A 24248-nucleotide genomic window follows, 5' to 3' on the forward strand; every position below is an offset into this window, starting at 1 on the left:
TGAGACCTGAGTAGTGAGGAGAAGCCATCTAAGTGAAGACTTCTGGGAACTGCTGTCCCAGGAGAGGAAACAGGAAATATAAAGGCCTAAGACCTCAGTGAGCGTGGTGTGTTCAAGGAACCAAATTCAGGTCATTGTAACTGAAGTGTGGGTGCTGCACCAAGACTGAAATAGGAGATGATGTGTCAGAGGAAGGCAGGAGTCAGAGCACATTAGGCTTTATGAGCCATGATCAAGGATGAGCATTTTATTATAGGACCCATGGGGACACTGTAGGAAAGTTAAGTAAGGGAGGGACCTTGTACACTCTACATTTTAAGAGCTCATTCTAGCTGCTGTGTGCAGACCAGACTTTAAGGGGGGGAAAATGATCAAGACACTGTAACAGGGGTCCCAGGAATGGTGGCACCTTGGATTAGGGAGTGATAGTAGAGCCGAAGAGAAGTGGGCAGAATCAGGGTCTATGCCGGTGGGCAAACAATAAGACCGGCCAGTGGATTGTGTGGTGTGGGGAATAATAACAGAAAGGTAAAAATCAAGAATGACTTCTGAGTATTTGGTTGGAGCACTTAGGTGAATGGCCATATCTTTTATTAAGATGTGGAATCCTCATAAAGGGATGTGTCTGGTAGGAAACAGTAAGTTCGATTTCAGTTGTTTAGAGATACCTTTATTATCCAAGTAGAGATGCTAAGCAGGGACTTAGATATATGAGTCCACAGCAGAGGTGAGGAAGATATTCAAGGTTTATCTTGGTCATATCTCTCCTTTGGCATTACCTCCTTTTTGTGGGAACTTTCCTCCCATAATTCCAGTGGCTTAAGGTGACACTTTTGCTACCCAGAGTTCATAACAGTGGCATCTCATCTTGGTTGGGTTAACTCAGGGTCGTTCCTGTTCTGGATTTATTCCTTTCTCCCTGTACATTCCCCATTTAACTTTCTTCCTTTATGACAATCCATGTAGATACCAGTTCTGTGCTTTCTAAGGTGAGAATTAATTATTAGACAATTTGTTAGTAACATGTGACTGGTTTCTAGGAACTATTTTAATGCTAGGTAACACAGCTCTTATTTTATAAACACAGGCATTTTCCAGAGAGGAAGAAAGCTCTAATAGTAGAGAATTAGATATGTGGCTTGTCAGTGAAAGTACTTCATAGTTAGGAACAATGTTGGTATCTCTAAGTTCATAATCACATATGCAAAAGATAGTGGATGTTGAGTCCTATTTAATAACAATTACACATACACAGAGTGTATGCTTCCTCCATATCATGCCAAGATCTTTCTTGTATTGGGTTGGCTAAAAAGTCCATTGTATTTTTTTCCATATGATGGCTCTAGTAGTCTTATTTATCTTTAATCTCATTCAAAACAATTTTGTTAGATTGTATTGTGACAGCTATCATATCAGCATATAATTTTAAAAAACTTATAAAAATTGGTGAATTTTTGTATAGCCATTTTAATATTGAAGAAAGAAGATATACACCACATTCAGCATATTATGCTTTGTTATTTCAAGAAAGGTAAAAATGCAACTGAAATGCAAAAACAGATTTGTGCAGTGTATGGAGAAGGTGCTGTGATTGATCAAACGTGTCACAAGTGGTTTGTGAAGTTTCTTGGTACCATTGACATTTTGGCCAAATAAGTATTTGCTGTGGGGCTGTCTTACACGTTGGAAGATGTTTAGCAGCACCACTGGCTTCTACCTACTAGAAGCCAATAGCAGGAGGTACCCAACATACTCAAAATATCCAAATCAATGAAGTTATTGGTGAAAATGAAAAGTGTGTGTTTTATGGAAAAATGTAATGGACTAGGACTAATCCTCTCAGGGGTACTGTAAAGAGGATTCCACAAGGGTTTGGTTTTGTTTTGTTTTGTTTTGTTTTGTTTTGTTTTGTTTTTTGGCACCTCTGGATAATTTGGACTGACTTTAGTTTGGCTCTCTAAGAGTTTATTTAGTCCCATTATAAAATTAATTTTAGATTAAACATTTTATTAATTTGGTATACATCTGCTCTAACATGTCCATTAATACTTAGGTGACTTTGATTAATGTTAAGAAAAATAGACAAAAGGAAAAAGAAGTTAATTACATAAACTTTGAGCTCTTTAAAAATAGATTAATATTAATTTACATGTATTAATTTTTCATTTACAGTGTATAAAATACAGGGAAAGTAGAAAAAATTCCATTGAGAATTTCTACATAAATATATATATGAATGAGTTTGGCAAGTACAGATCAACAATATTTTTGTTAATGGGAGTATCACTGAATAAGCAATGGATAGAATTTCTTATAGGAAATTACACTCCATTCAAAAATATTCAAGCATGGATATCTTAGACATAGCAAGCTGTCATTATATCTCTCTGGTAACAGACCAGTAATCCAGTATGGCCTTTTTTATAATAGAAACTTTGGCAAGACCCAGAGAAACTTTCTGTGTCACATTAAATGTTTGTGCTTGTGTGGTACAAACAAGAAACACAGTCTGTAAGAGCAGATATGTTTTGTAACATACTAGTTTTAGAATACAGAAATTTTTCTTCAAAAATTAGTCTTGGCAAACAAAATCATTTTTGGTCTTGAAAACAGATTATGATTTTCTAAAAGGGAAATATAGTAACCATAAAATTTTTATCCATTATAAATTTAGGCTAAGAAAATTAATTTTTCTTTAAACATTACTGTATTTATTTCAACATATTATTTTGAGACTATATTATATATTAACATTATTAATATTAATATGTTGCTTTATTTTTTGTCATAGAAGGAAGCTTTCATTGATATATTTGCATTTTTTAAATGAGATTTTAAATTATTGAAAAACAAATCTATTTAGTTTTATTTACATAATACTAAAGAATCATATCAAAACTATGTTGTCATTGTTTTTATTTGTTGGATCAGTGTTTCATTTAACATAGTTATAAAGTGCCCTGTTGGCATTGCACTTAGGTTTTGTGGTTGATGCAAAGATAGATTTAAGGCTGTTCTTGTCTTCCAAGAATTTGCAATCTCATGATGAGATGTGACAGGTGCCTTCACATATGTATACACACGTGCACACACACATATTTACATATACACACACATATATATTTACATATATAGTTATACACACACACACACACACACACACACACACACACACACACGAGTGTATGTGAAGAGTGCCCTTAAGGGAACTAATCCCATCATCAGGACCCCACCCTTGTGACCTCATGTGAACGAAACTATTTCCCAAAGGCCTCACCTCCCCATACTATATATTGGAGGTTGGGCTTCAACATAAGAATTTTGGAGAGACACAGGTCAGTCTACTAGAACTAATATCAGACAAAATAGGCTTTAAGAAAAAGTTTTTAGATGAGACAAGGAAAGCCATTTTGATAAAGATGAGAGTGTCAATCCATAAAGACTGTATAACAGTTATAAACATTTATGCACCCAACAACAAAGCCCCAAAATTTGTGAAGCAAAAACTGACAGAATTTAAGGGAGAAATAGATAATTCAGCAATGATAGTTGGAGACTTCAATACTCCATACTCAAAATTGAAAGAACATTAGACAGAAACTCAGTGAGGAAATAGATGACTTGAACATATATGTAAACCAGTTATATCTAAGAGACTATAGAACATTTCACTCAACAGCATCAGAGTACACATTGTTCTTAAGTGTACATAAACATTCTCTAGGATGGGACATGTGTTAAGTCTTAAAGCAAGTCTCAATAAATTTAAGAGGACTGCAACAATCTTGCTGTTAATACGGTTTTAAAACAGTCCCATTTCTAACACTAAGTTTTCCATTCACACCTTGAAATCTAATTTTGGCCTTGAACTATCTTCCCTACTCTCTTCAAATTTATATCACTTCCTTAGATTTTCTGTGGATGAGTTCCCTCTCCCAACCAATTTTAAGAAACAATTAGGGTAAGAACCTTCCTTTTTCCATCTTTGTAAGCCTCACAGTGCTATACATGGTGGGCATTGAGCAAACATTTTTGTAGTTCCCATCTTACCAACTACCAGTCTTTTGTTTTTGTTTGGTTTGCACAATGTTGGTCTGGACAGTGTTTATGAAAAATATGAATTAATTTCCAAAATTAAAACCCTGAACTTTTTAAATAAAAATGTGGGTATTTGGCAAGTCTTGGAAAATGGCATGATCTGGCAAAATGCACCCCACATTCCCACATGGTCACAGTTGGTTGGAGCTAAATCAAAGTTGGTCCCTGTAGGTGGATGTGGGGGGCGCTTAACCCACAGAGCCCCCCATCCGCTGAGGATGAGAATAAGTCTACCAAAACATGACCTGCTTGGGAAGGAAAGGTAGCCAATCTCTCAAAGGAGAAGGGTCTGGAGCCTTTTCCTCAAGGGGCTTTTATTGAATTTAATTTGCACAGGAATATAGGGTGTATATGTAAAGCCCATCAATCATTGTCAGGCAGTAATGATCAAACAATAGATAACTTTCAAAGAACTATGAGGGCTTATTTTGAGTCAGGATCAGATAGCTAGAGGGCCATAAAACTTTGGGGGGGGGGGAAACAAACTCATTTCATTTGCTTGGACCCTTATCATTTAAATTGAGGGTATTAGCAAAGCAGGTTTCACAGGATTTTATGCATTCTTTCTTAGGCCAGATCGCCCTCGGGAACCTGCCCTTTCCAACACAGGGTTGTACCCACCTCCCACAGTGTTTCAAGTTTAAGTAAGGCAGGGGAAGTAAGGGAGCCAAGAGATTAGGAGGCTTCTTGCAGACAGAATGAGAACTCAGGCTATGTCAAAGCTGAGGGGTGAGGGTCCATCATCCCCTTTTTCTGTAGCCCCCCAAGTCTTTTCCTGAGGGCCCCTTCATGACCATGCGTGTCTTAGGTCATCCCTCCCTTGAGGAATCTTACCTGTCATTGGCTAACCAGTTATCTGCCCGGGGCCAACCAGGGTGAAGTAAAGGGGGGCACAGACAGCACCCCTACAAGGCAGGTAAGCTGTGTCTCCTTAATGGCTTATGGTCCTGAGGTCTTTTTACTCAGCCTTAGCCACGAGGGGTTACAGTTTCTGAAAACAGGCAGGGCGATTCCCAACTGATGGACTAGGCTCTCAGTTTTTCTCAGCCAGCTCATGTGTTCTCTGCATGAGGACAAGTGACAGTGAATGTTATTAACTCATTTGCTGTATTTGTTTTTCCTATAGAATATTTAAGAGGAAAATGAGAATTGCTTGTACGCACATTTCTATACAAGCTGGAAAACTAAAGCTAGACTGAGAGGACCATGCTTTTTATTGTTTCAGTTTGTTTTTATGTTGTTGATACCTGAATTCAGTTCATTAATTGATTCCTTTACTATTTATTGAGTACCTACCTTGGGTAGCCACTGTTTTATATGCTGGGAACAAAGTTACCTAAGTATTAATGGGCATGTGAGAACAGATGTATACCAAATTAACAAAATGGTTAATCTAAAAATCAATTTTTAAATGGGACTAGATAAACTCTTAAGGAGCCAAACTAAAGTCATTCCAAATTATCTAAAGTTGCCAAAAAAAAAAAAGGTGCTACCTGTGGAATCCTCTTTACAGTACCCCTGAGAGGGCTAGTCCTTGTCTGTTGTATTTTTTTCTGTAAAAGACACATTTTTCATTTTCACCAGTAACTTTATTGATTTGGATATTTTGAGTGTGTCAGGTATTTCCTGCTATTGGCTTCTAGGTCTGCAGAAGCTGGTGAGTGAGGATGTGTGTGGGGGGTGTGGTAAATATGAGGCCCCCAGGTTAGTTCTCTTTCCTCATCCAATTAGATAGACAAGAGGTGAGAGGATTATTCTTGAGAGAACTGGAGCCCGTGAGATTCTAGGCTGGGACTAACAAGGACAGCAAGTGCAGGAAACAGGCATGGCACCAAAAACAGAGGAACGAATTAAAATCCTATACTGAACTGTGAGACCCCCTGTCCTACACACATCCCCTGCTTCCTGAATGTCTTCAGCCATGAATCCTCTTTACCTGTGGAGAAGAGGTAAATAGAAGGATTCTATTCTATTCTAAAGCAGGAAATACCAGGACTCTATGGAGAAATAATCTTCCTACATTCACATTTGAGGGACTCTCAATGAAGTCCACCAGTTGATCATGCTTTGCAGTGAAGCTAGTTCATTGATACTCTGTGCCAGTTTGCATAAACTTTGCAAAGCTTCACTCTTTCAGTCTTAAATATATGTGAACTACAATGAATCATGGAGAGGCCAAACTATTAAAACTAATAGGCAAAACTAACCTGCATGAAATGGAGACATTCAAGGATGCAGAAAAACAAAACAAAACAAAACAAAACAAAACAAAACAAATGGGACTACAAATGGCCCTGTCAGTCTAGCTTTATTATTTTTTATCTTGGATAGAAATATTCATATAAGAAATGTTCACTTCCTCTTAAGTCTTTTATAGGAAAAACAAAAAAGTTTTTGCATAGCAAAGGAAACTATAAACAAACTGAAAAAAAAACAGCCCACTGAATGGGAGAATGTATTTGCTGATACATATGAAAAGGGGTTAATATCCAAAATTTACAAAGAACTTATAAAACTCAACAACAAAGAAACAAAAAATCCAATTAAAATATAAATAAAGAACCTGAATAGACACTTCTCCAAAGAGGACATACCGATGGCTAATAGACATATGAAAAGATCCTCAATGTCACTAATCATCAGATAAATGCAAATTAAAAACACAATGAGATATCACTTTACACCTGTCAGAATGGTTGTCATCAATAAATCAACAAACAACCAGTGCTGGTGAGGATGTGGGGAAAGAAGAGCCCTTGTGCACTGATGGGGGGAATGCAGACTGGTACAGATACTGTGGAAAGAAGTATGGAGTTACCTCAGAAAATTAATAATGGAACTGCCTATGAACCAGAGATTCCATTTCTGGGAATTTATCTGAAGATGCTCTAAACATCAATTCAAAGGAATATATGCCCCCTGTGTTCATTGCAGTGTTATTTGCAATAGCCAGAATTTGGAAGCAGCCCAACCAAGTGCCCATTAGTAGATGAGTGGATAAAATAGCTATGGTACATTAACACAATGAAATACTACTTGGTCATAAAAAAGAAGAAAATTTTACCCTTTGCAATAGCACAGATGGACCTGGTGAACATTATGCTAAATACAAAAAGCCAGTCAGAGAAAGACAAATACCATATGATTCCACTCATATATGGAATCTAATGAACAAACTGAACTAATAAGCAAAATAGAGACAGACTCATAGACAGCAGGATGACAGTTCTGGGGGTGGGGAGTAGAGAGATTGAGCAAAAAAGAAAAATAAAGAGAAAGAACGCATAGACATGAACAACAGTGTGGTGGTTGCAGTGGGAGGAGGGTGGGTGGAGGCATAAGAGGGTAAAGGGGAATAAATGATGATGGGAAAAATAAAATAAAATAAAATAAAATCAACAATAGATGATATAAAAAACAAAGAATGAAAAGCCCACCAAATTGATAATGTCAGAGATTTAAAATATATTTATTCAGGATGGTTCTAAAAAAGAACAAAAGAGAATTTTATAAATAAAAATATGACAAAATTGATGTTGAATTGAGAAATATCCAAGAAAGTAGACTGAATAAGGAGATGGAAAAATATAAGAGAAAGAGTAAGGACACTAGGTCATAAATATAGAAGTTAAATAATTGTCTGAAAGAGGAGCTCCAGAAAGAGGGGATAAGAGAAAATGATATGGAGAAAATAATTTAAAAATCTTACATATTTTTTTTTAGTAATGCACAGCCCATATTGAAAGATGTGCTCAATAGAATGACTGGGAAAAAAGGCCCAGGAAATTTTAGAACACTTTAGATAAAGATTTTATCCTCAAAGCATAAAGGTGGGATAAAGGAGGCAGGAATCAGAAGCAAGGTGGAGACTTGTTCGTACTTTAGGTGGTGGTGGTTGGCAGATCTGTTCTGTGGGTGGAGGTTTCCTTTTTAAAAGGAGTTTTGATGAAACTCACTTATTAAAAGTTTCCACTTGGAAGTTTATGCTTGGCGTCGCCTCTCATCTATACTTTGTTCCACCTTTCAAAATCACAGGTGGCCCAAACGGCAAATGGCAGGCACCAAAGTCTGGTTGTGTTGTTTGTTTTTTTAATGAACAGCATTTCTTAAACAAGCACAGTGATGTCATTATAAAATTTAGTTCAATGTGGTGACTTTTCAGAAAAGATAAAGTTTAGAAGCTTGCTTTTATTTTGATGCAATGGAAAACAAATGGTTTGCTAATCAATTTCTCCATCCTGTAATAACGTAGATGCAATAATGTTGGTTGCCTCTCTTTTTAATGTGTCGGCTAGGAAGAAGAATAAAACTAGAGCATACATACACACGTGGGTATTTATTCCTTTGTAAATCTGTACTGTTTGCTGAAATGCAGAGAGTTATGCTGTTATCCTCTGTTGGAACACTGGTTGAGTGAGGCCATGTCATAACATAATACTGCAGCCTACTTGCTTGCTTTTATATATCCCAGGCTTTAACCACATTAGACCAGAAGATATAAAAAATGGGAAAGCACAAAAATTAAAATTACATAGGCAATGTAGGCATGATGCTTCCATACATCTGCTAGTGGATTACTATAAAAATGCATAATGAATCATAAATTTATGGAGAAAAAGACTGAGATATTATGTTACATAAAACTTTATAACTAGATTTTCTTTCCTTGCCTTCTTCAGTTTTCCCACAATACTTGTGTTTTTCTCCCACAGTAAGATATTTCCCAAAGGCCTTCCTGAGGAGTATGCCATAGCAGCCATGTTTCGTGTACGAAGAAACACCAAAAAGGAACGCTGGTTTCTGTGGCAAGTCTTAAACCAGCAGAATATGCCACAGGTGAGGAACCACAGAGTCGTGCTTAGGCTAGATGTATCTTAGAACTATGTGTACAAATTTGGGAGCACCCAAATAGTCTGTCTTTTAGAGGAATTGTCAACAGGGAAATTCAAGTATTCTCATTGTTAGGATGATCTTGCTGAAATCTGTAATAGGGAAGTCTGATAGGTGAGATAATATTAGTTTTCTTTTTTACTTCTAGATTCATATTTTGTGTAAAGTCACTCAAACTGCTCTTCCTTTACAACTGCTTCACTGACACTAAGTCCACTTCATGGATACTTGTGTTATCTGCGATTATTTCTGATGTTGTATGTTTCTTATTTTTAAAAGCTGTTCATTGTTGTCATCTGAAGTTCCTTAGTGAACTAACAGATATTGATTTTGATCCCCTCAATAAAAATTTATTGAATACATACTATATGCTGGTTAGTGACAGATTTATAAAGCATAATTCCTGTTCTCAGGAGCACAAGGCCTAAGGGGATGTCATCTAGGAAAACAACATACTAGAGCATAATCACAATGTGACAAGTGCAGTAGTAAGCTTGGAGCTGGGTGGGGAGTGGGAGGATGGGGAGAGCAAGGATCTAGGAATATTTGTCAAAGAGATGGTATTTGGGCAGAAAGGAGAGAGGGAGGGTACTCTGGTGAGGGGAGATGAACCTTACTTATTGGCACCATCCATTTGCGAGTACTTCTGTATACATTCATTGGAATGTTTTTCATTTCACTGATATTTTAATGTGTTAATACAGTCACAATTTTAGGATGGAAAGATGAACCAAACTGAAAGAGTGGGTCCTCTATGCAAATGCATTTTCTCTGCACCTTGCAAATCACCTAAAGTTAAAGAACTTGATCTCAATTTTCAAGCTAAGAGAAATGATCATATTCTTCTTCTTATACAATTAATAGCACTTAATTTTTTAATTACTCATACAGAAATATACACACATACACATGCATGCACATATATACTCTTAGATGATACTCTGAGGAGTATCTTACATTCACCAGAATACCACATACTGAAACCATTTTGTAGCTGGATATTTGCTGTTCTTCTACGTTAACCAACCTGGAGGACACAGATGTGATCTAAAACATTTCACTAAGTACTTTAATTGTAGTAATATGCATGCTGAATTTTGATTTGTGTGCTTCACTAATTTCAAACATTGATTTTAGAATTTTTAAAGCCAATTTGCATTTTGCAGGTTTCTATAGTAGTTGATGGTGGAAAGAAGGTGGTGGAATTTATGTTCCGTGCTGCTCAGGGAGAAGTGATGAACTACATTTTTAAAAATCGAGAACTCCGTTCTTTGTTCGATCGTCAGTGGCATAAACTGGGCATCGTTATACAACCCCGGGGCATTTCCCTATACATGGATTGCAACTTAATTGCAAGCCAGCACACTGATGAAAAGGATGCTGTGGACTGGCAAGGAAGGACTGTGATCACTGCACGAGCTTCTGACGGCAAGCCTGTGGATGTGAGTTGTGACATTGGTTGTGAAAAAGAACTAGTCAGATTTCTAAGTTAAAACAAAATGTCTTATTTAGAACTTCCTTTAATGACTATGTAATACATAGCCTTCTGCACACATTTTCCATCAGGTGTGCAAAAGTTAGCTATGTATTTCCACTTGTATTTTCACATATATTATCATCTATGTATTTTTACCCTTTTTTTTCCAGTCTGTGAATTTAAAAGAATTAGGCCATGCCTTTAAACATAAAGTTATTAAAATTAAATTATAGTAAAAGAGAAAATGTAGTAGAAAAAGGAAGTTTGATATTTAGGCACTAGAAAAAGATGAAACTTGGAATGGTTCCAGATGTTTTTATTCAAGAACAATAGGCTATTTATTCAGCCTCAGAATAGCAACTGCTTTGTACTGCAGACTACTTTTCATGAGCTTATAATGCTTTTTCAGGGTTCTAATGGACTAAAACATAGGCACTAATTGTATCAGTAGGTCATTTGGGTAAGAACAGTTGGTTAATAAAACCTTTTCAGATGAAAAGTTCCTTTAAAAATTAATTTGACATTCAGATGATAAAGATTTATAATTGATTTCCCTAGAGAAGAAGGTCCATAATCTTAAAAAGTGACGTATATCTAACGTTTATGACTGCACATTTTCTTGAAGGTAGAGTCATGGAAAATCATAGAATGATATAAAAATAGTCTGAATTCAGGTCGCCAGTAGGAATTGGCATTGCCCTTAAGCCAAGCACTTAACAGTTTAGTTTTTATTTCAGAAGTATAATTCTATACTGATATATATTTGGCCAGCTAATTTACACACACACACATTTTTCAATAAAATATTATTTTTAAACTGTCTTCTTAGAGACAGTGAACACATCAGTGAGAATGCCATGACTCGGGTTCAGTGATGATCAAAAAAATAAGCCAGAGCAGAAGCCAGTCCTAGAGACAGGACATCATGGCATCATGGAGAGCAAGCTAGCTTGGGGATCAGACAGATGTGGTTGTAAATCCTACCTCATCTACTTAACTGCTATGATCTGCTAATTTACTTGTTAGCTGTTAATATGTCTGAGTCTCAGTATCCTCCATTATAAAAGTGTTGATGGAATTACTTGTTATCTTAATGAATACATGCTGTAGTGCCTGGTATGTAGTCAGTTCTCCATAAATTTATTTCTTTATTCAGAGCCAGACATGGCATTCAACCCCAGCATAAGAAAGTAGGAAAAGGAAAATATACCTTCTATTCTGGCTCTTTGTTGAAGAGGAATGAAGGATTAAAGTCGATGTCAATAAATGGTGGCTGCCAATAAAAACAGTGTCAGTTGCACTAACAATAGTTCCAGATACACCTTTCAGAAAGATCTCTCCAAAGGCAAGGGAGGAAGTAGAAGCAAGTGACTGGATCAACAGAGATTTGACTCTCAGCAGCAGGTGAAGCATAAGGTAGATTGAAAGTCAGCTTCAGGGAATTCTACCAATAGTGTCAGGAAATGGCAGTAGTGCTACCTGCATGTGCTAGAGTTTGGGACTGGAATCTGGTGTTTATAGGACTAGTAAGAGCAAAGTGGGCTCTGGTTCCAGAGAAACAAGAAGAATCTAAGTGCACACTGAAATAAATTCATAATCTTTGGGGAGAAACAGCAACGGGAGAGGAACAAGTTATTCCAAGTGTAGAGTCTAGGCTCAGAGCTCACCCTCTGAAGGTTGAATGTCTGTCCTGTGTTTTAAACTCTCACCCAAAGGAAGAATTAAACCAGAACCTGAGGCTGAAGAATATCAGGTGTGTCCTTTTAAAAACACATGATGTAAACATTATAGTGCTATAGTAGTTTTATAGTTTAATATGGAATTAATTCATCTGAGAATAAAATTAAAGGCATATCAATGATGCAGCTTTTTTAGAAATAGTAATGGTTTAAATAGAATTAAATAAAATACATCATTTTTAAAATTTTTTAAAGATTCTTGATCCTACTAAAACTTTAAGTGGACTAATTTTGTATTATGTCCTTACAAGTTCTGTGATTCATAAGATCTTTGTAATATGAAAATGTTTTATTTATTCAGAATTTATGTTACTAAAAAATTCTAATGATTGGTTTTTACTTTAGATGTACTACCTACATGCTTCTATGAGAAAGAAATAGGTGATAAAACTGATAGAAAGTTTTTTTTAACAAACAAATTGTGTGTGACAGAGGTCAGTAAAAGACTTAGTTCTAAACATTCTCATTCTAAAACACTGTGTCAATGAATGACCAAAGTAATTAATGAATAACAGCATAATTAAACTAGGCTAATTGTAGTTTCAGTGTCATGGGTACTTGATTAGGTTCTAATCTGTCAAAAATTGATCAACTATCTCCAGTTAAGTAAAATAATTCATTTGAAGGGCTTAGCACAGTGCATGGTACATAATAGAATTTCACTATTTATTGACTATTTTGATGATGATGATAAATAAGATTTAGTTAAGAAGAAAATTAATTGTTATTTTCCTTCTTTATTCAACATAATAGGTATGTTACTGCCTGGTATTTCATAGACTGTGTAAGACAGTGTATTTAAAGTTTATAAATAAAAATTAATTTCAATAACCTTGCAAAAAGTTATAGAAAAGAAATTAAGTTTTATTTCATCTCAGAATTCTGCACTGGCTGCAAATCTTAGGCAGCTCATGAATTCACAAGACGTCCGAAGTTCTTAATGCTTTCTGTGAGATGAATTGATATTATTCATCTTAATGTAGAATAATTAGTTAGGCCTTTCTTTTCTTTCTTTCTTTTTTTTGGTGTTGGAGCAGGGATTTAAAACTAACTGCAGATATCAGCATCCTATTATCACAGGATTGTTACAATATTATAGTTGAGACATTCTGTAGAAAGTATTTATTGACCTGAAAGTAATGTATAATCTAGCTCTATTATTTTGGGAGACAGAGAAAGGGGTGGAGAGAGAAAGAGAGAGAAGAGTAAGGCAGGAAAGAGGAGGAGTGGAGGGATGAGGTTGTTCCTGACCTATTTTATGTGTGTAATAATGATATGATTAATTATTAATTAAATTTAAAAATTTTTAAATCACAAAGTAACTGAAAATAGCATATTTAAGCATCTAACATATTGAAATTTTATTAATAATCTGTACTATTTACTTGCTTTTATGTGATTGTTTGATCTTGCATTTAAAAGCATCCTCAAACTACTTTAATTTCATGTGCAAATGCCAAAAAAAAATGAATCTGCTGAGCAAATAGGAAAGTCAATTATTTTTGTAAAGATTGCCAGCCCTGCTCAAGACTATGCCAATATAATATAAAATCCATAGGTATTAGTCAGAATCCATGAAAAAAAGATAAAGACTGAATACCTTTTTTCCTTATTGGGAAGTGACCATCTTTTTTCATTTCTTAAGTAAGTCTGGAACTACACATAAAGCCTTTTCCATTGTGTTCTCAGACCTTTGACCTTACTTTGTTTTCCATGATTTTTTGCTTTGATATAGTTCTCATTTTGTGGGTTTATACTTTATTGTGATGAATAGCAATACCTCTGTTTAATTAAATACTTTTTTAAATGTTCAAAACAATTAGCCAAGGTGTGGAATTGCTTTCATTCTTTGATTTCCATTATATACAGATTCATCTCAGTAACCTGAGTCTATTTTTCAAATGGTACATAAAATTGTGATCCTAAATTAATAAAATCATTAAAAATACCTACCAGTATTTTATTTAATTTAGCTTCTTTTTTCTTACCAGGTAAATCACTGTAGTTCTTAAGTGCCTAAATGTGATTTTCTTAAAAAACTAATGATATATCTTATTACTAATTTTTTAATAGATTGAACTTCACCAACTTAAAATCTACTGTAATTCAAACTTCATAGCTAAAGAATCTTGTTGCGAAATATCAAATACTAAGGTAAGTTCATTTTCATGGTATGTGAAGAATGTAGAATGCCAGTTGTCTAGTCTAGAGTCCAAGTGTGGGGCAGCACTGAATATCTTCTGGCAATGACAGGTGAATAATTTTTTCCAAGTAAGAGACCTGTCTGAGAACTTTCCCATAGTTTCTGTTAACAATTTTAATCCCAGTGTTTCATCCTGAATTTTGGAAATGATATATCCTTACTTTGGATTCACCATAAGTAAAAGAGAATTTATGCCTTGCTCTCTAAACTATGCTTTAACAGCAGCATAATTCTCCAGTTACAAGGGTTTTAAATTTGTGATCATACCTTATTCTCACTCATTTCTCTCTGCTAGCATATCTCCCCTCCTGGGTAGTTTACCTCTTGGTGTGATAGATTTTTCATGTGCATCTTCCTTATTGCCATGGTCCACCTTTGCCTCACTCCTAGATTGCTGCATTAGTGTCTCAACTGCCTTCCCTGTCTCTAGCCCTTTTGCTTTCCGGCATAAGAAGAATAAGACTCTAAATCACTGCTTTCTATATTCATTTACTTTTTTCCACTAAACATTTATTATTGAAAAACATTGATCTTTTAGACATAGTGTTAAGGAACAAGGCTAGCAGACATGAATAAGGCACATTCCCTGCACTCTGTTCATCTTTCTCAAAGCCTTTGGTCATTCATTGTTGAAAACAAAATATAAATTCAGTTTTTTAGCCTCTCATTTTCAACATTCCCAAACTAATGGTACAACTATTACTTTCTTGTACCAATCTTCCATTCCAAAGGAAATTCTGAATTCAATAATTTCTACATCTCTCATTGTGATGGTCATTGTGCCATCTTATATTATTAGATATAATTGTAATTTATTCAATTGCATTTTAAACTCATCAAAGGGAGTTATACTTTCATACTATTTTTTAAAAAATTACTAGTGCTCTGTTTTAGGAGATATTCAAAACATTGTTTCATGCCTTGCTGACTTACAACTATGAAGGAGAGAGATGGGACAAAAAGGTGTTTGAGAGGGACAGATTCTGGGAAGTCTTAAAGGACATGTGAAAAGTAGAAGGTGAAAATATTTTTCTTTGTATCTCGAAACTTTCAGAAGTTCTACACTTACTATAAAAATTATGTGAAAATTTTTAGCAGTAGCTTAGTAATGTAAAAATATTTTTAACCTCCATTACTCGCTATGGGTAGTAAAATAATAATGTGACCAGCTGATTCAAAGCATAGCTAAGTCTTTCAAACTTTTTTGTTTTGCTTGTGTAACTTGGTTTTATGAAGCCTATTTCCAAGTCAGTTTATGGCTCTTATTCCAAGTAAAATAAAGGCAGCCAACTGTCTTTCTATAAATATCTAAAAAGATAATTTAGAATGCCAATCTACAGACTTGAAATACCTAGACTTCCTTGAGTCACACATTTAAATCTTGAAGATGATAATTCTCCAAAAGTTTTTTTTTTTCAATAATCATGCTTTTGTGATATAGGAGCTCTTAAAATAGTAATTTTCTGTGATTGAAAGTTAACATAATGATGTTATGATATATCCAACTAATATATTCTTGTCTAATAGTTACAACTCTTTGTTATCACGTAGTGGACATTTTCAACTCAAATTATGAGAAAACTGTTTAGGGAATTATAGGTGATGGATTTGATAGAGTGGCTTGATTATTAAAAGCAGTTGCATGACTTAACAAATTATGAAAAAAATTAATCATGTTTTAAAAAGACTAGGAGTTAGTTTTAAAGAGTAGAAAATAAGGCAGGAATTCATCTCTATGGAAACAATAACAAAAGACTGCTTATTTTTCTGCTAGCAATTATTTGGAGGGACAGCACCATTCTGTAAATGATTAACAGAAAATATAACATGTTGCATTTACAAATATGAGTGTATAGTTTGGAAGATTAATAATTATAAAAAGTCAGTAAAGTACATCTGCTATAATTCTGACATTAACTGCTGTTCTGGGTCTTTTGTTTTTAGTGTGCTAAATTCAGGAAATTTTAATGTGCTTGCTTAGAAATCTAATTTTGTCCTGGAATTTCAAATCAGACTTTTTTATTATTAATATTTTATAGCATATTTCAAAGGTGAAATTGATTCAAGATAATCTATAAACATATTTCTTTGGTTCTATTAATTTGATTTTCTGTTTCTGAAGCAGTCAGGTTTCATAAACTGCAGACATAGAATGAAGAACAAATATGAACAGAAGGAGGAAATCAGGAACATTTGCTGAAAATAAGTGAGAAATGTGATTAAAATTTTGAGGGCCAGTTAATTAAATATGTGTCAAATCAAAATCAGAGGTTTTACAAAGGAAGGAGTCCTTACTTGTACATTTTCTATTTCTTTTAAGCACTTTTTGGAGAGTGTGGACAGTTTTATAATAATTTATAGTCATTTAAGTTCCCAATTTAATATAGTGAATCAGTTACCCAGAGGAAAATTGTGAACTCTAACTGGATCTGATTGGGAACCTTTGAGGCAGAAACTGGCTGGAAAATTATATCAGATCATATGTGATAAATGGACTCTTTGAGTGATAATCATGTTTTATTCTAACGTGATTTTTAGACTTGTGAACTTGGAAACTTATTAAGATAACTAAATAGCTAATCATTAAATCTGGAAAGAGTCAATGTGATAGAACAAGTGGGGAGACAGGAAACGAGTCATAGTATTTCTGGGTGCTATTTTTCTTAGTTTTTATTCTTATAAGCAATAAAGTACTGTCCAGTTTTCAAAATAATTCAGTTTTGTTTTAAAAGTTATACACGTTTAGTATAAAAAACTTGGAGAATAAAGCAAAATTCAAGAAGAAACTAATATCAACCGTGATCTTATCAGAATAAAAAAAACATTGACAGTCTTACAATTTTATATCCTAACAATCTTTTTCCATGCATATTTAGTTTTTAGTATACAAAGCCACGTGTGAACTCCTTCCCCTAAACTTCAAATTCAGAGTTACAAACTGTGGTGAGGAGGAGCCTGGTAGAGGATGTTGAGAGGAAAGGGTGTGTTTATCTTCTTTAGACTCTCTTCTGGATTGATTTTTTTGAGACAAAAAAGTCCATTGCTTTGCAACCAAATTTGTCTTTATGTTGTCTCACATGTACTGAACCCACTGGATAAGTATAAAATTCACCACTTGTTTGTTACTGTGGATACTATTTTTATAACTTTAAAGGAAAATAGACTGGATTAAGATATACTTTAATTAAATATATAGCATCTTACAGTGTAAAAAGAATTTATTTTCTACTTTTACATGCTTTAACAATCATCTTGTTGAGTAAACTGTGTTTTAAAAGTTTGAATTACATTATTTTATTTTAAATTCTGTTCTCAAAACACATATACAGATGTTATTTGTATAAATTATTTTATTATGACAATGCAATTATTGTAAATGTTTGTTATTACTGTATTTGTCATAAAGTCACCTATAATAGCTTTGAAATGTCTCACCAAAACCAACATTTGAATGCATTTCTAGTGTGTTGTCAGTGTGATAAAACACATGGGAAGCTAGTGCTAGTGAAAAAGCAAAGGCATTATGAACTTTCACATACCAGTGTCAACTTTTGGTTAATTGGAAGGTAGTTCTAACAAGTAACCCCAGTCATTCCTACTTTGGTGGGAGCCAGTGTCTGGAATATCAGAATGCTTGGAATTCGGCCCATTTCCTAAAGCCTGTTTTTGGATTTTAGTGCCCAGAGCATGATGGCATTGGAAGTACTACATCATTATCAATACCCGCTCACACCAGTAGATTGTCTGCGTATCTGCCAGCAAAGCAGGAACTTAAAAACCAGTGCCAGTGCATTCCAAACAAGGTATGCTAGTATTAATCTATGCCCATTGAAAAGCCACCCCACACAGTGAGCCAGGATCCTTAAAAGTGGCCCTCTTGCACAGAATGTGTCTTGTCCTTTAGTGCTAGTTGAATCAAATGCCTAAACCACTCAGTCATGGGGGTGGATTAGGGAAGGGGGTTGGGAATAGGATTTCCTAGGTTTTTATCTGGATATTTCTGAGCCCATCAAATGCTAGTTGAATCAAATGCCTAAGCCACTCAGTCATGGGGGTGGATTAGGGAAGGGGGTTGGGAATAGGATTTCCTAGGTTTTTATCTGGATAGTTCTGAGCCCATCTGACCTTCTTTTCAGTGTGTGAATTGGAATGAATAGGAAGGTGAAGGGAGGAACAACCTCTACAACAGACAGGTGCTGAGCAGTTAACATATGACAAGAATATGCTCAAATGAGGGCATTCACAGTTGAAGAAAAACAGTGCCTGTTCTTCAACACTTATACAAAGCCACTACATAGTATTTCTTTGTTATGTGGAGACTGTATTTATCCAGTATCCCCACTTATGGCTATCCCTTGTGCCGTAAGTTGTATGGGAAGTACTCAAAGAATTTGTTTCACTTGCACCAGTATGGTGCCTGTGTCAGGAAGGCTGGGTTTATGGACCTACCTTAACTGCTGTTGTGGATGTTAGTGGCAGTCACAAGGCCTGAGCTAAAAGTAAGCTGAGTGATCTCTTGATGGCTTTCCTCTAAGCCCATAGCTGAGGGAAAAAAAGAGGAAAGGAAAAGTTGTCCTGGTACCTAGAGCAGGAAGTCCCCTAGCACTGTGACTTAATGCATGCCTTAAGCCTTAACACGTCTTGTTACTACTCCAGTCTTGGCTAGAGGAGTGGGGTTAGGGGTTGGGTGAAGTTTAGAGGAATCTTATATACATTTTCTCTAGTGACTAATGCTGTGTACTAAGCTCCACTGAAAAGCAAGTACAAGGTGCAGGGCCACCTAGAGGAGCAGCATGTGTCCCAGTCCATGAAAGGTCTCATGGAGCAGACGATGAGGGAGAGTAGTAAGCCTCATGAACAAGGCAAGAAGGACATGCTAGCGGAGGGGCCAGCATTAGCTCAGAGGGAAGCAAAGCTTTATCTTACTACTGTCAGCATAATATTTATAAACTACTTGTCTTTAGCTCAGTGAGACAGAATGTTTGGTAACACATGAATTCATTTTTGCTCAGGGAGAAGCAGGACCACCTGGAGCACCAGGCTCACTTGGTCAGAAAGGGGATAAAGGAGAACCGGTAAGACACCACCGAACACTGTTGGGATAGAAGTGGATTAAGTAAAAAATGACTTAAAAAGATGTCCATCTCATTTTTCTATGTCCCATACAAATGCATATTTTTGTTAAAGGCTATCAAGGGCTGTATTTAAATTTTGATCACTAATAACAGGAAGACTGCATCAGCATTCAAGGATGCTTTTGAGTTACTATTAGAAAGATGGACTAAAATTTTAGAAATTCTGGAAACTCAAATCTTTGTACCTATAAACAGTAAGCAAACTTGTGAAGCAAGGAAGTGTAGTTCTTTTTTTGAAATACTTAAATTTTTGCTTTTCCTATCTGCTGATGGATCCCCACTGAGTAGTCCTTCTTAATTTAATAAATTTATACTGCCTTCACGTATTTTTCTCACCTCTCCCAATCCCTGGCAACTACCAATCTGGACACTTGGGTAGTGAATGGACATGTGGGTTGTTTTCCTATCTTGGCTATTTTAAAAAAATGCAGCAATGAATATGAGGGTGCACATATCTTTTTGAGGTAGTGTTTTTATTTTCTTTGGATAAATACCCAGAAGTGATATTGCTGGATCATAAATAGTTCTATTTTTAATTATATGAGGAACTTCCATACTGTTTTTCATAGTTGCTGCACCAAATTACATTTCCACCAACAGCACAGGGTTTCCTTTACTCCACATCCTCACCAACACTTGTTACTGCCTGTCTCTTTCATAATAGCCATTCTAACAGGTGTGAGGCATTTATATCATTGTGATTGTAATTTGCATTTGTCTGATTATTAATGATATTGAAAATCTTTTTATGTACCTATTGACCACCTGTAGATCTTTTATGTCCCTCAGATATTCTGCCTATTTTTTAATCCAACTTTGTTTATTACTATTGAATTAAATGCAGGTTTGGGATATTAGCCTCTTATCAGATGTATTATTTACAGATAGTTTCTTCCATTCAGAAGATTGCCTTTTCATTTTGTTGATGGTTTCCATTGCTCTGCAGAAGCTTTTTAGTTTAATGTAGTTTAATAATGCAGTAGGGTTTTGATAGGGATTGTATTGAATCTGTAGATTACTTTGATTAGCATGGACTTTTAACAATATTGATTATTTCAATCCATGAGCATTGATTATCTTATCATTTATTTGTATCTTCAATTTCCTTCACTAATGTCTAACTTATTCCTAAGTATTTTATTCTTTTTGTGCAATTATAAATTGGATTATTTTCTTTATTTCTCATTCTGGTAGTTTATTTTTAGTGTATAGAAAAACAACAGATTTTGTGTATTGATTTTGTATACTGCGACTTTATTGAATTGGTTTATTAGTTTTAAAAGTTTCTTGATGGAGTCTTTAGGGCTTTCTGTATATAATATCCTGCTGTCTGCAAATAGTAATAGTTTTACTTCTTCCTTTCCCATTTGGATACCTTTTATTTCTTTTTCTTTCATAAACACTCTTGCTAGGACTTTCAATACTGTGTTGAAAATGGCAAGAGTGAACATTTTTGTCTGATTCCTGATCTTATAAGAAAGGCTTTCAGCTTTTTACTCTTGAGTTTGATATTAGTGGTGGGCTTGTGATATGTGGCCTTTATTATGTTGAGCTATGTTCTGTCTATACTAACTTTATTGAGAGTTTTTATCCTAAATGGATGTTGAATTTTGTCACTTTTCTGGAATCTATTGAGATGATCATGTGGTTTTTATGCTTCATTGTATTAATTAGAATATCACATGGAGTGATATGTGGTTGTTGAACCATCCTTGCGTCCCTGAAATAAATCCTACTTGATCATGATCTGTGATCCTTTTAATGTATTATTAAATTTGGTTTACCAATATTTTGTTGAGGATGTTTGCATTTGTGTTTATCAATATTGGTCTGTAATTTACTTTTACTGTGGTCTTCTTGTCTGGTTTTGGTATCAGTGTAAAGTTGGTCTCATAAAATAAGTTTGGGAAACTTTTCTCCCTTTGTTTCTGGAAGAGTTTGAGAAGGACTGGTATTATCTTCTTTGAGTGTCAGGTAGAATTCACCAGTGAAGCCATCTGGTCCTACGCTTTCATATGTTGGGAAATTCTTAACTACTGATTTAATCACCTTTGCTAGTAATCAGTCTGTTCAGATTTTCTATTTTATCATGATTCAGTACTGGTAGATTGTATATTTCTAGGAATTTATCCATTTCTTCTAGATTGTCCAATTTGTATAATTCTTCATAGTAATCTCTTACAATTCTTTATGTTTCTGTGGTATCAGTTGTAACATCTCTTTCATTTCTGATTTTATTTGAGTCCTCTCTCTTTTTCTTGGTGAGTCTAGCTGAATACTTGTCAGTTTTGTTTATCTTTTTAGAGAACTAGCTCTTAGTTTCCTTGATATTCCCCATTGCCTTTTAGTCTCTATTTCATTTATTCCTGCTCTGATCTTTGCTGTTTCCTTTCTTCTACTAACTTTGGACTTTCTTTGTTCTCCTTTTTCTAGTATTTTTTTTGGGGGGGTATAAAGTTAGATTATTTATTTGAGACTTCTCTTGTTTCCTGAGGTAGGCTATGGACTTCCTTCTTAGAACTGCTTTTGCTGCATCACACAAAGTTTGGTATGTTGTATTTTCATTTTTATTTGTCTCAAGGTTTTTTTTTTTTAATTTTTCCTTTGACCCATTGGCTGTTCAGTATTATGTTGTTTAATATCCCCGTATTTGTGAATTTTCCAGTTTTTTATGTAATTAATTTCTAGGCTCATACCACTATGGTTGGAAAAGATGCTTGATATGACTTCAGTCTTCTTAAATGTATTAAGACTTGTTTTGTGGCCTAATATATACTCTGTACTGGCAAATGTGCTCTTGAGAAGAATGTGTATTCTGTTGCTTTAATTTTTTTCTTTTTATGTATTTATTTTTTATTGTATTTTTTCCATTACCATTTAGTCCCCTTATATCCCCTCCCCCCCTGCAATCACCACACTGTTGTCCATGTCCATGAGTCCTTTTTCCTTTATCCTGTTGCTTTAGATTGAATGTCCTGATTAGGGTGTATGATCCTTTCAGTGTATTGTTAAATTTAGTTTGCTACTGTTTGATTAAGGATTTTTTATCTACATTCATCAGGGATATTGGCCCATAATTTTATTTTCTTGTTGCTTATTTTTCTTGCTTTCTAATGAATTCCCCACTGAAGATCCTTCCTTATCTCCCTACCCTTTATTGAAACAGCTTATCTGTGTTGAACACCTTCTCTGTGTAAGAGATATTGCTGGGTGTTATAGGGAACTGAAAGCATAGGACTCATTCTCTGTTTTCAAGGATTTTATATCTGGAAGGGGATGGAGGGACATTAGTAGGCCTGGTTGTTAGGTATAGGAGAGTTGCAGATGTCCTGAGAGAACAGTGTATGGAGACTGGGGAGAGTGGTATGGAGGAGGGAGAGAATAAGCTGGACCTCTAAGGATGTGATTCTAGGCAATATCCATGCTTAGGGATTTCCTTTTTCTTCTTCTCACTCCTCTCAGAACTTAACTGTTCTGTTTCCTAATTTTTAGTGTCATGTCTTTTGTTAGATAATGATATAAATTAATTTGTGCTGAAGTCAGGAGCTGGTTACAGTATTTTGCTGTGTATAACGTACACATTTTTGCCCAAAAATTTGAGGGAAAAATATGGATGCGTATTATACATGGGTAGTACCTGAAATACCTTGTACCTGTTTTTGTGTTTTGTAATTATTTGTTAAGCAAAATTCCTTGTACTATAGTGTGTTCAAAAATAAATGCTAAAATTCCTTTTGCTTTCAATATCATTATATAAAAATTTAAAATACAAGGGGAGGACCCCCCAAAGTGGAATCTATTTATAAAAAAATTGTATATTTATTTTTACATGTTTAACTTCAGTTACCTTCAGTGTACTCCCCATTTGATGCAATATACCTATTGAGATGTTTTTCCACTACTCAAAACAGTTTTTGGATGCATCAATTTTGATGCCTTTTAATGCTTCTACAATTTTTTGTTTCACCTCTTCTGCATTGGCAAAATACTTTCCCTTTGAGGACTTTTTTCATCAGGGAAACAAAAAAATAGCCACTAGGGGCAAGACTGGGTGAATAGGGAGGGTGGGGCAGGGGGTAATGCTGTTTTGGTTAAAAACTGCTGAATACTTGGTGTGGTGTGGGGAGGTGCAATCACAAATCACTCATCATGAAATGGGCACGTGTGTTAAAAGGGTCTCCCCCCCAGAAATTCACTGAAGCTGAATGCAGCCTCTCACAACAATGCCAGCTAGTACACTAATAGAGATGGGTTCCTAGAACACTCACCTAGTGAGGGAAGCCTGTACTATAAGGGGCCCACCCTCCAGAAGATAATTCCAGTTTGGGGGGCCCACCCTTGTAATTAAACAGTATCTAGTTCTAAGGGCTACTTCAGTCAAACTGAACATATAGATGATAATAGAAATTACTAGTATTCACTGAGTTCTTACCACATGCCAGACAATGGGAAGAGTATTTTAGATATGTTTTCTTTTTTATCCTTACAACTTCTAATACTAGGTAAACATCTTATTATTATTTAACTAAAGGAAAAATTGAGGTTCAGGGAGGTTAAATTATTGCCCAAGACCACATGGTAAATGGTGAAGCGGGGATCTGAATCCAGGCCTGTTGACTCCAGTGTCATTCAGACAGTATGTACTGTATGCATTTTCAAGTTTGCTCTATATTTTAAAAGTCCTTTTGCTTAGTTATGTATTCTTT

At 35.1% G+C, this 24248-nt stretch overlaps 1 protein-coding gene across 1 annotated transcript in view; it reads left to right on the forward strand.

Annotated features, from left to right (window-relative positions):
• The window catches only part of COL19A1 (collagen type XIX alpha 1 chain), a 330577-nt gene that overhangs the window by 46034 nt on the left and 260295 nt on the right, over nt 1–24248 (forward strand). The window contains exons 5-9 of the mRNA XM_045843183.1: nt 8811–8934; nt 10155–10430; nt 14278–14358; nt 18085–18210; nt 19420–19482. Coding sequence (XP_045699139.1) covers nt 8811–8934; nt 10155–10430; nt 14278–14358; nt 18085–18210; nt 19420–19482 — 670 coding nt within the window. The remainder of the gene's footprint in view (nt 1–8810; nt 8935–10154; nt 10431–14277; nt 14359–18084; nt 18211–19419; nt 19483–24248) is intronic.

Source organism: Phyllostomus hastatus, unplaced genomic scaffold (genome assembly GCF_019186645.2).
Source record: "Phyllostomus hastatus isolate PE091 unplaced genomic scaffold, TTU_PhHast_1.1 phas_contig_40, whole genome shotgun sequence".
In the NCBI taxonomy this organism is placed as follows: domain Eukaryota; kingdom Metazoa; phylum Chordata; class Mammalia; order Chiroptera; family Phyllostomidae; genus Phyllostomus; species Phyllostomus hastatus.